Genomic DNA, 14,292 nt, shown 5'->3' with positions numbered 1-14,292 from the left:
GGAGTCTTGAGATTACAGCAAATTGGGAGGGAGTCTGCAGTTCTGACTGCAATGGGAAGTTTATTCCACAGTTTGGGAGCTAGGAGGGAGAAGAGTCTGGGACGTGTGGAGCGTCATCCAGGGTCTTTTAGGGAAGGCTCGGGACAGCATTCCTGTGTTAGCTGATCTGTTTACGGTTCCAGGGCATAAAAACCATGTTGTGATTGGCCGGGAAAAAAATATCGCTTCCTGGGGAAGTAGGTACAACAAAAGTCCCACCCTATAGACCAGTGGTTCTCAAAGTGGGGTACGGGGACCCCCAGGGGTCCTTGAGGGGGTCCCCATTAAAGTAGGTTATAGCATTTTAACCACTTAAGTTGGCTAATAAAAAAATAGCAGATATACTAGCTCTGCTATTTTTGAATATCCTTAAATATTTTTGATATATCTTTTACATAAATCTTCTCTTCTGGGGGTCTCTGGCAAAACCTTTTCAGATGTGGGTCCGCGGCCAAATACATATCAATTTGGGGGTCCTTGACACAAAAAAGTTTGTGAACCACTGCTATAGGCTGTTCTATTTTTCCCCAGGCTTTCCTCCTCATGGGATGAGATAAGGTTGGGAGCGAGGTTACACACATGAATTGTTCATGAACTTTGACTCCACAAATCAATCCTTTCATCTGCCATGTGCCTTTCGCGTGTGTTCACGCATGGGGACGTGGCGAGACGTGGCGTGACGTTTCACAGTATGCGTATGTGTGATGAGCGGCTGTCACTTCACATCTCAGGTTATTAACCCATTGAGACCTGAAGCCGATTCTACACGTCTCCTAAATCTCAACAGTTTTCTGAAAAACTTATGTTTCTATATCAGTGGTGTTCAATCTTTTTCATGTCAAGGACCCCCAAAATGATATGTATTTGGCCGCGGACCCCCATCAAAATATGTTGTTCCAGGGACCCCCAGAAGCAAAGATTTGAGTTAAAAATGTTCGCTTTAAAAATATATATATTCAAAGATTTGAACACATTTTCACGATTTTTCAAAAATAGCAGATCTACAAGCTCGTAGCGCGGCACTCGGTGCCGCGCTATGAGCTTGTAGATCTGCTATTTTTGAATAGCCCAAAGTGTAAAATAATGCTTTTTAGCTCAAATCTAAAAATGACACAGTTCCAGGTCTTAATGGGTTAATAACACTGCGACCGGCGTCTGTAGTGGGATTTGTCGCTCCGTTTGTTGCAGAAAATCTGTCTGAGTGTGGCGTGCCTTCCCCACTCGCCCAATATGAAAACGCACGTATTGATTTGCTGTCGTAAAACTTAATTCATAAAGCACCCAGTGTTTTCGCCGGCCCATAGGAGATCCCCCGGCTTTCTGGAAATCCAATCAGAGCGAGGGGAGAGCGAGGGCGGGCTGAGGTCGCAGGCCTGGTGCCAGTGCATGTGATTCGTCTTGCACACTTTGGCATTTTGATATCCTGTTTTGTGCCTGACCAACTGCTTCATTGATTACCGCTTGATGGCTTTGAACTCTCCAGCCCCAATTTCATTTCAGGGAGATTGTAAAGATTTTCTCCCCCACCTAAACACACACTGACGGTGGTGGAATCAGTACTCAGATTTGCTGCTTAAACGTAGCAATACCACAATGTGGAGATACTCTACTAATTGTACATCGGCTATTTTTCCATATAGCCCAAGTATAAAATAGGGCTTCGGTGTTTTTGGTAGTAATAATATGAATCTACAAAGTAACTTCGTCTTGTGACTAATGTTTTCAAATAATTGTAGTGGAGTAAAAAAGTACAATACTTGCCTCTGAGATGTGGTGGAGTAGAAGTATAAAGTACAGAAAAATTGACATAGGCCTACTCAAGTAAAGTAAAAGTACCCCAAAATTGTACCTAAGTACAGTACAGCCCTTGAGTAAATGTACTTAGTTACTTTCCACCACAGCAATTTGATTCCAAAGTGCACCCCTACCCGTCCACATTGATCTGTGCGTCTGAAACCGATGCCCCACCACAACCGATGCCCGGTCGTGTCTCCCCCCCCCCCGCCCCCCCCCTCAGCGATGTGACCTTGTGCTGGACATCTGCTGCTGAGAGAGGAGGCTCTGTGCCAGGAGCTGTTACTGTTAATTAATGCACCATTGTCTGCTTTGTGAGCTCGCAAGCGAGGGTGATCTCTCAATACAACGCTGACGTGGGCGGCTTTGGCAGGTCGTTCCATTTGTTGCGTTTTTTAACCCATTGAGACCTGAAGCCGATTCTACATGTCTCCTAAATCCCAACAGTTTTCTGAAAAACGTATGTTTCTATATCAGTGGTGCTCAATCTTTTTCACGTCAAGGACCCCCAAAATGATATGTATTTGTCCGTGGACCCCCATCAAAATATGTTGTTCCAGGGACCCCCAGAAGCAAAGATTTGAGTTAAAAATGTTCGCTTTAAAAATATATGTATTCAAAGATTTGCACACATTTTCACGATTTTTCAAAAATAGCAGATCTACAAGCTTGTAGCGCGGCACTCGGTGCCGCGCTATGAGCTTGTATATCTGCTATTTTTGAATAGCCAAAAGGGTAAAATATTGCTTTTTAGCTCAAATCTAAAAATGACACAGTTCCAGGTCTTAATGGGTTAAAGACCTTCGTTGGCCGACCTTCAACAGGCTGTGAAGATTTTTTGCCGTGCCTCAATCTGTCCCCAAACCCCGGGGTCGGAGGAGCGCCGACGTTCAAAACGTGTCTAGTGAATAGAGCAGGATGATGGGTGGAGAATCAGCTTTATTGTCACATCACAGGTGGACAGGTGTAAAGAATTGGGTGAAATCCTTTTTTTTCTTTTTTTGAGCGCTCCATCATTTTGTAGTTTTCGTGAGGAGAAAACATTGAGGTAGAGTCAGAACCCGGAGAGAGAAGAAAAGGAAAAAAAAACACTGGGGTGGCACGATGGTAAAGTGCCTGCCCTGCCCACCACATGGAGGTAGTGGGTCTGTTGGGCTAGAGGAGTGGGACAAAGGCTCTACGACCTCCCGGTGGGGGCTCCTCACTGGCAGGTGAGTCAGTAGGATACCAATCTGGGAACCCATCGTCAAATGAAAAGGAAAAACAGCGCCCCCTGCTGTTTTTTACTCTCTCAGTTGGCTCTGGGAGGAAGTGGACGTAGCACCCGTGCGCAAGGAAACCGGGGTTTTGGTCTGCCTTCAGCCTTTCACTTCCGGTGGTGCGACTATGTTCCCACAAATATATTTCTACACGGAACACTAACACCACTTCTCCCAGAGAACATGGATGGTTTTGGTTATAAGCCCGCTTGTTTCTATGATGAAAGAGCAAGTTAAAATGTGAATATCTTTCCGTGGTTTTGTCTGCTCCGAGGACGCTATTGTTAAATGAGTTTCGGTTTGTTTCCAGTGGGAAGCGAGCCGCACACATGTAAATCCCGCCCACTACATTCGATTGGGTAAAGCGTGGCCTGCTACCTGATCTGAAGGCACGCCCACTTGTAGCCAATGTGCATGGGGTTGTCAACACGGCTCCCGACAGATCCAAGCGCAGCTGGATCTGTTCTTGAGAGATCAGTAGGATACAACAGCAGTGACAAAACACACAAATGTGTGTGGGGAGGAATCAATTGGCAAAAACGACTAAATTAGGGAGAAAAAGGCACACGCACAAAAGAAAAAGCTTGTCCATTATTTGATTAACCCCATATTTAGAACCAATAACCTACTTAATCTTGCTCATGTAGGTTAGATACGTTTTCGGTTAATTGCCCGGCCCTACAGTACGAAGCCCCGTTAGGCATTCCTACCGCTAGTGTTGCTGTGAGAGAAACAAGCAACCAGGTCTAGGAAAACCAGCCCAAAACCAGCCCAAAACCAGCCCAAAAGAAGCGACTATGGGCAACATGAGCACTTTAACATATACATCAGCTATTTGAAAATAGCAGATCTACAAGCTCACAACGCGTCACGATGCGACGTGTTGTGAGCTTGTAGATCGGCTATTTTCAAATAAAATCTTGCAGGGAAATTATAATAAGCAGATCTGGCAACCCTGCCTACCGCACCACTTCGCTGTTTTGTTCCGTTTCGATGATATTACAGCAGCACAGACTGAGAGCGTCGTGCTCCTTTCTAGACGTCAGCGCGAGGCACCGCTCCCCTCCCTGCCCCCCCCCCCTCTGTCCAGAATGGTACGCATACATTAGCGTAAACTCCAGCAATTCAGCAGTATTTTCAGCTTCATCTTGCTGTGTGAAGCCCCACAATAAGCTTCGCTGCTCTTGGCAGGGCTCTAACCCCGCCGAGAGGCCTCCAGGCCGGCCCGGGCCCCCCGGAGCGTCTGTCATGATGGAGAGAGAGCTACGGGCCAGTGCAAGGTCAGCCCTCCATGGCCTCTGGCCCCTCACCGCCCTCCCCTCCCCCCCCCTCTCTCGCCTCGACAGCGCTGTCACGCGTGTCCTCAGGCGCCTTCCCGTGTCGGCGGAAAAAAGAAACGACAAATGAGCGTCGAGTCCTGTCAACTTATAGCATGTTTAACCCATTGAGACCTGAAGCCGATTCTACATGTCTCCTAAATCTCAACAGTTTTCTGAAAAACGTATGTTTCTATATCAGTGGTGCTCAATCTTTTTCATGTCAAGGACCCCCAAAATTATATGTATTTGGCCGAGGACCCCCATCAAAATATTTTGTTCCAGGGACCCCCAGAAGCAAAGATTTGAGTTAAAAATGTTCGCTTTAAAAATACATATATTCAAAGATTTGCACAGATTTTCACGATTTTTCAAAAATAGCAGATCTACAAGCTCATAGCGCGGCACTCGGTGCCGCGCTATGAGCTTGTAGATCTGCTATTTTTGAATAGCACAAAGTGTAAAATAATGCTTTTTAGCTCAAATCTAAAAATGACACAGTTCCAGGTCTTAATGGGTTAAAATGTTTTGTTCCCGGTGTGGAATGAAGACGCTTTGGTGCAAACGTCGCAACTCGTTTACATGTGGCCGCGGGCGGACAAGCCACAAAGAGTGTTTTTTTATTTATTTTTTTATTGTTGGCTATTTTTGGCGTTCTATGCTTTATTTGAGATAGGTCATTGTGGAAAGATATTAAACCAAGGGCTGAGAGAGAGAGAGAGAGAGAGAGAGAGAGAAGATGGGATTTGGATTCTAACCCGGATCCTCGCGCTCTCAAGGAGCGTTCGGTGTGCGCGCGGCGCACCGCTAACTGGCAGATGAGCCACTGCATGCACCCCGAGGATCCTTTTTTTTCTCCTCTCATTTCTTCGGCTAATTAATGTGCCGTTTGATGAGCCGTTAATTATCAACCCCCAAATAATGTCCGCCCTGGTGGTCCCTGTCAGCGGACAGGGAGCACGGGGACGTGTTGTGTGGTGGATGTACTAGTATAAGACAGCGGTTCTCAACCAGTGGTCCGGGGACCACCAGCGGTCCTTGAGGGGGTTCCAGGTGGTCCCCAGCTAAATGATGGAGAGTTGGTAACCGAAAATCTTTAACTCTTGAGAGCGTAAAATGAAACCAAATGGACCCTTACGGGCCCATTTGGTTTCATTTCACGCTCTCAAGAGTTGAACTATCGTTAAACATCTGCATTACTTAATTAAAGAATTGGTATTTTTGACCAACGTTTGCCTGTTATATCTCCTATTGGTACCAACATCAATACAGCATGGAATTGTGGACAAAATCCTATCCAACGATAGCAAAATATTCAAAGTCTAAATCTCAGTAAACGGTGGTTCCGTGGCTCAAACGCAGCATAAATAATAGACCTTGAAACGAAAAGGGTTGAGAACAGCGTTGCCAGATTCTGTGAGAGAAACGAGCAACCAGGTCTAGGAAAACAAGCCCAAAAGAAGCGACTATGGGGGCCACACGAGCACTTTAAACATAATGCATCTGCTATTTAAAAATAGCGCATCTACAAGCTGACAACGCGTCGCATGTCAGCTTGTAGATCTGCTATTTTCAAATAAAATGTTGGGGGGATTATTATAATATTATAATTATAATAAGCAGACCTGGCAACACTGGTTGAGAACCCACTGGCGTAACATACCAGTGTGTGGTGGATAGTACAGTATTAGAGATGTCCGCGGACAGGGACCATGGGGGACAGTATTATAAGAGATGCTGGGTGGAAAACATCAGTCACTGGTTTCTCTGAAGCCGGAACACTCACTGAAGTCACCTCAGGACACAGTGACACACAGGCTCACATTCATCCCTTGAGAGTATACGTGCGTGTGTGTATGTGCACTAGCGCGTGCGTGCGTGCGTGCTTGTGTGTGTGTGTGTGTGTGTGTGTGTGTGTGTGTGTGTGTGTGATCCCCCCCGTCTCCTCTGTGGCCACAGGCATGGCGAGCAGCCTTCATTGCCCCTGTGTACGCTCCAGGCCGTTGAACCAGCTGTAAAACTTGACTTCGGTCGGTGGCGCTGGCTGCGGCGGTGAAAAGAAAAGCGTCTCTCTCTATTATATTGATCCGTGTTGTCACAGGCCTCGCATTATCGCCCTGTTTCAGTTAACCCTTAAGACCGGGAACGCATCGTTTGTGTCATTTGAAGAGTTCTTTGGGCTATTCAAAAATAGCAGATCTACGAGCTCATTGATCTGCTATTTTTGAAAAATCGTGAAAATGTGTGCAAATCTTGGAATGTATTTTTTCTATACGAACATTTTTGTAAAATATTTAGTTCCAGGGACCCCAGAAGCAAAGGTTCGAGTTACAAATGTCCGCTTAAAACAAAAGAAATTCAAATATTTGCCCCCAAAAAATCACGTTTAAAAAAAAAAATAGCAGATCTACAAGCTCATAGCGCGGCACTCGGTGCCGCGCTATCAGCTTGTATATCTGCTATTTTTGAATAGCCCAAAGAAATCTCAAAATGACACACAGATGCGTTCCCGGTCTTAATGGGTTAAATACTGCTGCTCAACGCTCGCCTTTCTGCTGAGCGGCCATTTTACAACACATTATGTTCGTGTCTCGTTGATGAATATTAGATTTACCCCCCCCCCCCCCCCCCCCCCCCCCCCCCCCCCCCCCCCCCCCCCCCCCCCCCCCCCCCCCCCCCCCCCCCCCCCCCCCCGTACTGCATCAGCACTTGCATCTCGCTCGCTCGCTGTCGGTGGAAACCTTGTATGTCCAAAACGGTTTCTTTGAAATATGGAGATACAAGGTTTTGCGCCCCCTCACCCTGTGTGTGTGTGTGTGTGTGTGTGGTGTGTGTGCGTGCGTGCGTGCGTGCGTGCGTGCGTGCGTGCGTGCGTGCGTGCGTGCGTCAGTGTTCATTTTGTTTACTAAGACTAAAAGACTAAAAGACTAAGATTTTTGAAATGTAGTCTACTAAGACTTAGACTGTAGGAGCCAGCCCTATCGAAGGTCTTCAAGGGCGGATCCAAAGCCTTGCGCTTGGTACCAGCGCCGCTTCCTATTGCTTCACCAATCTATGTCCCCGCCCCCCCCCCCCCCCCCCCCCCCCCCCCCGGCCTGTGCATGGAACCAAGGGGCAAGTCTTAGACATTTACGATGAGGCCGACACGGAAGCTTATAAATGGCCAGAGTGGCGCTGTTTTACCCTGCGCCGACCTGCGGTGTCAGAAAGAATTTATTTTAACTTTATTTAAAGTGAATGGGTTTATGACAAACTTTAGACTAGATTTTCTTACTGTAATAAAATTTGTCATAAATTCTATATGCTTCCAGTCGCTAGTTTAAAGTCTCCTTTCAATCATCAGGATATGCGTTTTGCTAAATTATGGTCCTATTTATTTTAAAATTGACGATAAAGTAGGCTATTCTCTAGGATAGCGGGATGATTTGATTGACAAGCTACACAACCTATAGCATTCATTCCCCGCCCCCGCTCTTGATTGACAAGCTACCCAACCAATAATGGTCTGGTCTCACTCTGCAGGATATGACGCGACATGACGCGATATTGAAAGATGGCGGACCTACAGTCTTGGAACAATCGGCTTCATTTTCGGTCTGTAGAAAGCAGCGGAGTGGCTTTGTCCATCTCATTTATACAGTCTATGCATGGAACATGCTGACCTCACCAAATTTAGAGCGACGCCCCTCTGCACTCTGATTGGTTAGGAGATAACAAGGTCTAGAAACCACCGTTCCTGCAAGGTTCCCTCAGACTTTTTTTCTTTTGAAACAAAAAAAAAGGCATGGGTTTCCGAGGCTAACTGGGACTAGACTAAGACTAAAGACTAAAATAGGACTAAAGACTAAATGGTGTGTTATTCAAAAGACTAAATCAGAATTTGCTGTCACAATTAACACTTGTGCGCGTGTGTGTGTGTGTGTGTGTGTGTGTGTGTGTGTGTGTGTGTGTGTGTGTGTGTGTGTGTGTGTGTGTGTGTGTGTGTGTGTGTGTGTGTGTGTGTGTGTGTGTGTGTGTGTGTGTCGTCATCGTCATCATCAGATCAAGTGCGGAACAGCTACTACATCGGCCTGGACGGCTCGCTGCGGCTGGTGCTGGCCAACGGCATGGAGGTGTCCCTGCACACGGAGCCCCACCTGCTGGCCGGCACCGTCAACCCCACGGTCAGCCGCAGGAACGTGACGCTGGCCATCGACAACGGCCTCAACCTGGTGGAGTGGAGGCAGAGGAAGGAGCAGGCGCGCGGGCAGGTCACCGTCTACGGACGCCGGCTCAGGGTAAGAATGGCTATATAGACAGGTATATATATATATATGTGTGTGTCACACAGAGAGGGAGGGGGGGGGGGTTCATTTCCCGAAACCCAACACTTGCAGCTACTAGTAGGGTTGTCAATATTACACATTTAACCCATTAAGACCTGGAACTGTGTCATTTTTAGATTTGAGCTAAAAAGCATTATTTTACTCTTTGGGCTATTCAAAAATAGCAGATATACAAGCTCATAGCGCGGCACCGAGTGCCGCGCTATGAGCTTGTAGATCTGCTATTTTTGAAAATGTGTGAAAATGTGTGCAAATCTTTGAATATATATATTTTTAAAGCGAACATTTTTAACTAAAATCTTTGCTTCTGGGGGTCCCTGGAACAAAATATTTTGATGGGGGTCCGCGGCCAAATACATATCATTTTGGGGGTCCTTGACATGAAAAAGTTTGAGCACCACTGATATAGAAACATACGTTTTTCAGAAAACTGTTGAGATTTAGGAGACATGTAGAATCGGCTTCAGGTCTCAATGGGTTAAGTTTAATCAATTTTTTATTTATTTTTCAAGTGAAACAAACAGGTGAGATCACCAAAGCACACAAGAGGCCATACTCAGGGAAAACCACGACAAAAAAGGGAAAGGAAAAAGAAACTGATAATAATACACATACACACATGTAGACATACAAAATAAAATGAAATAAATAAATACATACAAAACCCGGTCAGACAAACAAACTCACAAAAAGCTAAATAAATGAGACAAGTCAAACAATAAACATGCATACATGCATTAGATGGAGACATGCATACATGCATTAAACAAAACATAACAAGCAAAACATTCAATACAATATGGACATCCATACAAAAAAAAAGCAAAAAGCAAAAAAAGAAAACACAGACAAGTACAAGACAGGTACAGACAGGGACAGACCAACACAAGACAAACACAGGACAATGTACAGGACAATGTACAGGACAATGTGCAGGACAATGTACAGGACAATGTACAGGACAATGTACAGGAGCCACAGGTACGGGGAAAGGGAGAAATGGACAAGGCCACAACCCAATAGATTAAAACTAGCCAAGCGACTGAACTGCATCCAGAGCTCTGGACCAGTTATCCACCGTGTCAGCTCTGGCGCCGTTCATTCTGGCAGTTGAGCGCTCCAGTAAACAAATATCCGAAATATCCGAAAAACAATTAAGCCCGTTTATTTTCAAATTAATAGTTGGTTCAACCCAGTTTTTAATAATAGTTTTCTTGGCGGCAGTTGAGGCGGCTAGTAATATGTGTTTATCCTGAAATGTTAACAAAGTATTTGGGTTATAACCAATAAGAAAAAGGGCAGGGCAGCTGGGAAGAGGTTTACCAATAATAGCTGCAACAATCTCCTTAATCCAAATCCAGAAACATTTAATTGGGGGGCAATACCAAAACATATGTAAATAGTCTCCTTTAGCTGAAGAACAAATGGTACAGTACATAGATCAGAGTCCACTAGTTTACATTTTAATCTACTGTACGCTCGGGCGTGAAGTAAAATCTATGTATGAATTCATAGTGAATAATTTGGTGAGCTGCATTTTTGGACGAGGAGAAGATAATATTCCAAATAGAGGGCCAGTTCCAATCGAAATTTAAAGCCTGGAATATCCTTTCCCAACTATTTGTGATTAAGAGTGGTTTTGTATTAATAGAAATAAGTTTGTCATATAATAAGGAAACTGGTTTGATCTTAGTTGCAACTGATGGAAGCAATGGGTGTTGAGGTAAAGCTGCATCCCAGGGTACCCCATACGTTCTTAGAGCAGTGCGAAGCTTAAGATAAAAGAACCATGAGGAGCCTGGAAGAGAATAAGCTTCCTTCAAGTCCTGAAAAGGCCGGAGACATTGATTATCAAAGATATCGCCTAAGACATGAACACCTTTTTTTGACCATTGTGGGAAAGAAAATGGTATAGATCCTGAAAGAAGAGCATTATTGTGCCAATTGGGAGAGAGAGAATGAAAATTGCAGTCAATAGACAACTGTTTCAATATGCTGCGCCAGATGGATAGTGTGTTGGCAATGATTGGGCCCAAGATTGCACATTTAAGTTGACCATTAACACAAATATACAGACAATACAATGCAAAAAACAATACAACACAAATAAATACAAACAGACTAAAGCTCTACCAGGACAACCCGATCACATGCAAAACAACACAGTTTATACAACATAACCATGCAAATATGTATAAAAATACATTCACATGCAAAATGAAACATATTCTCCATATTTTCATAAGAACAAATAACTAGATGTTATTTGTTCCCTACCAAGGGAAATGATAACAAAAAGTTATTATAATAAATAACAATTATTTTTAATTTATTTTGTTTCATTTACTATATCAGTACTATGTTTGCAATCATTTCCCAATACAGAGGCACATTCTATAACCCTAAAAACTATTTTGAACCAATTTCAGCCTGGCTTCTTTACTGTATTTTGGGCATGTCATTATAGTTGCAGATTTGGATTTTAATTCATTCATTTATTAATAAATTCCCTGGAACAACACTTAAAAAAATTGCAAAAACAGGCAGATGCTTTCGCTACGAAAGCTGGTGTGCCTTGAGATTTTGACTTGCCCATTAATGTGCCTCAGGCACCAAAATGTTAAACCCCCTGCGCCACAGTATACCGGCTGATTTGGCTAATTAGCAATCAGCACACCAAGAAGACAACCTAATTAGGCCAGTTACCTGATGTGCTTGTTTGGCTACGAACACCGGCTGTGTCCCAAATGCTGGTGTTTGAGTGAGTATTTAGTTCTAATTAGAATCCTTTTTAACAGTCAGTCAGTCACCGTGAGAACATGGCATTTGGGACGGTCTGCAAAGACCTCGCGTCAAAGGAAAGTGTCATAACTTTTATATTCATAGTACTCTGGCTGTCGCTGATCGTTATCAGGAGATTATTAAATGACAACTATGTCAAATGAACTCTGGCATATAGCCGTCTTGTGGGGCAATGTTGTGAGAAATAGTTAACTGTTGATTTGTTTTTTGTTAGCTGTTGAACATAGTTGCACATTTTGCTCTCGGCGGGGCCGGGGCGATATTAATTCAAATGATTTTTTGTTTAAGTGGTCTTGGTCTGGTGTCATAATGTGAGCCTATAGACCATATTCACACGGCGGCCATATTGCCATTAAGTCAATGAAATGCCACCCCAGTTGCCACAGCAACGCAATGTTAAATTACAAAATGGCAGCCGTGTGAATATGGACTATGGCTTTTCACGGTCGAAGAAAAACCTGTCAAATCAGAGTCGGAGGTGGGGCGGGTATAACGACAAGCCAATCAGCAAATATCTGCTAAAGCTAGCTGTGCGATGACGTCAGATGTAGGCGGATCCGTGGATCTCCTGTGATTGGTTTAGGGAAATTTTAATCCTCTCCCCCTTGTAATCGCCGACACAGCAGCCAATGTCAGACTGAAGCTCCACGCTAGCCTGGTAAACCCTCCCTCCGGAAATCTCATTTCCATTTGATTCCAGGAGTGAGTCTGGCATTATCGCCCATTCTGCAATATTGGCTGCGGGCTGGAGTTGGGCGGGAGTAATACCGTTGACTGACAACCCCTTCAGCCAATGATCGTTTTTCCCCTTCAGCCAATCAGCAGTTCATTTTTACCACCTCCAGACTATGTAACGCAACGGGACTTTTGAGACGGCCATGCCCAAAATAGGTTGCCTTATTGGGATACATGCGTGTCACTCCCCGCCCCTGCCGGTTCTCTAAATTTATATTTTTAAATAGGCTCTGTCATGATTAATTGACCACATATATGAAGTTAAACAACTAAATTCTATCCAAACGATATCTTAATAGTAAATTCCGTGCCTCAAAAAAGTAGTTTGAGACCGTTTTAACACATCGGGTGCCAGCATTTTTTCATAACAACTTACCGTGGGTGCCAGCATTCTCCCCATTGACTGCGCTTTGCTGTTTCCACGTTTCCGCGTGCGTTACAAGCAAATCCACGCAAAAAAAAGCATCGATTCATGTTCTGCCATGAGCCTGGCTACAGGTTGGAACCATAACATTCCCCTCGCGGGTTACAACGGGGGGGGGATCGCGCATCGCGCATGACCGCTTTTCCCCACAGGAAACAGATTCGGAGATATAGGCGTTTCAAAGTAGGAAATAGACAGGAAGCGGATGGGGAAAATAAAAGTGTTTCAGGTGAGCGATCTGGCACTTCCTTCGCAGGATTACAATGGGTGCTCCCAGAGCTGCTCTAGCCCCGCCCGCGCGGAGAAAAACGAAAAAAAACAAAAAGACTGAAATCACGGTTCAGACCGTGTTCGGCACCGAAGCTTCGGAACCGCCACTATGTAAACACACGGTTCAGACCGTGTTTGGCACCCGATGTGTTAAGAACGAAACTAAGAAGTGAAGGCACTCGGACAACAACAATGGCTGCCGTTCGTCTTTTGTCGGCGGCACTCAGGCTGCACTCGGCTTCATTCGGGCTCACTCGAACTCGCCACCTGATTGGCCAACGTAAGCTGTCAATCACAGAACGATGAGCGACGACGCTGATAGGCGGGTTTCCCAGGCTAGCTCCACGCAGCTTCAGGCTAGAAAAACAGCTCATCTGGCTCATACAGAGCATTTCTTTCAGGGATGTAGGTGCATGGTCAGGTCATGCTCAGTGGTGGAAAAAGTACTCAAATGTTTTACTTAAGTAAAAGTATCATTACTGCAATGTAGAAGTACTCCGTTACAAGTAAAAGTCCAGAATTAAAAATGTACTTGAGTAAAAGTACAAAAGTATTGGCATCAAAATGTACTTAAAATACCAAAAGTAAAAGTACTAAAGTGTTTGAAAATAGCAGATCTACAAGCTCACAACGCGTCGCGATGCGACGCGTTGTGAGCTTGTAGATCGGCTATTTTCAAATACCCTAGGTAAAATCGGGCTAAAGTGGTTAATCTACAAAGTAACTATTAACTAAAACTGTCAAACAATTGTAGTGGAGTAAAAGCACAACATTTGCCTCTAAGATGTAGTGGAGTGGAAGTAAAAGTACTGAAAACTGGAAATACTCCAGTAAAGTAAAAGTACCTCAAAATTGTACTTAAGTACAGTACTTAAGTAAATGTACTTAGTTACTTTACACCACTGGTCATGCTTGATTTACATCTGACTATACAGTTACATCTGACAGTTAATTGAACTAATCAATTTAATCGATTATGAAAAATAATCGACAATCGATAATTTAATAAAATATTGGACTAGTAATTGATCCCTATTTCGGGCATGACATTATAGGTGAAACGTTGGATTTCATTTTGTTTAAATGAAAGAAAATAGTGAAAATAGCAGATCCATAAACTCCTAACGTCAGCTTTTAGATCTGCTATTTTCACTATTTTTGCATGACCTTGGTTAATAGGTTTTTCCGAAATTAAAAGTGTATTTAAAAAAAAACATGCTTCGCGATTATTCGATTAATCAGAAAAGTAATCGATAAAATAATCGCTAAGAAAAGAATGGATCTTTGCAGCCCTGCATCCGCATGCAGGGTTGCCAGATCTGCTTATT

General features: G+C 44.1%; 1 protein-coding gene across 1 annotated transcript in view; it reads left to right on the top strand.

Annotated features, from left to right (window-relative positions):
• Positions 1-14,292, top strand: part of tenm4 (teneurin transmembrane protein 4) — a 359,498-nt gene that overhangs the window by 276,016 nt on the left and 69,190 nt on the right. Inside the window, 1 exon segment of the mRNA XM_084064566.1 lies at positions 8,450-8,685. Within this exon segment, the coding sequence (XP_083920692.1) occupies positions 8,450-8,685 (236 nt within the window).

The sequence above is a fragment of the Gymnoscopelus microlampas genome (assembly GCF_963454915.1).
Source record: "Gymnoscopelus microlampas genome assembly, chromosome: 8".
Classification (NCBI taxonomy): Eukaryota; Metazoa; Chordata; class Actinopteri; order Myctophiformes; family Myctophidae; genus Gymnoscopelus; species Gymnoscopelus microlampas.
This window is presented reverse-complemented; position numbering and strand designations above follow the sequence as displayed.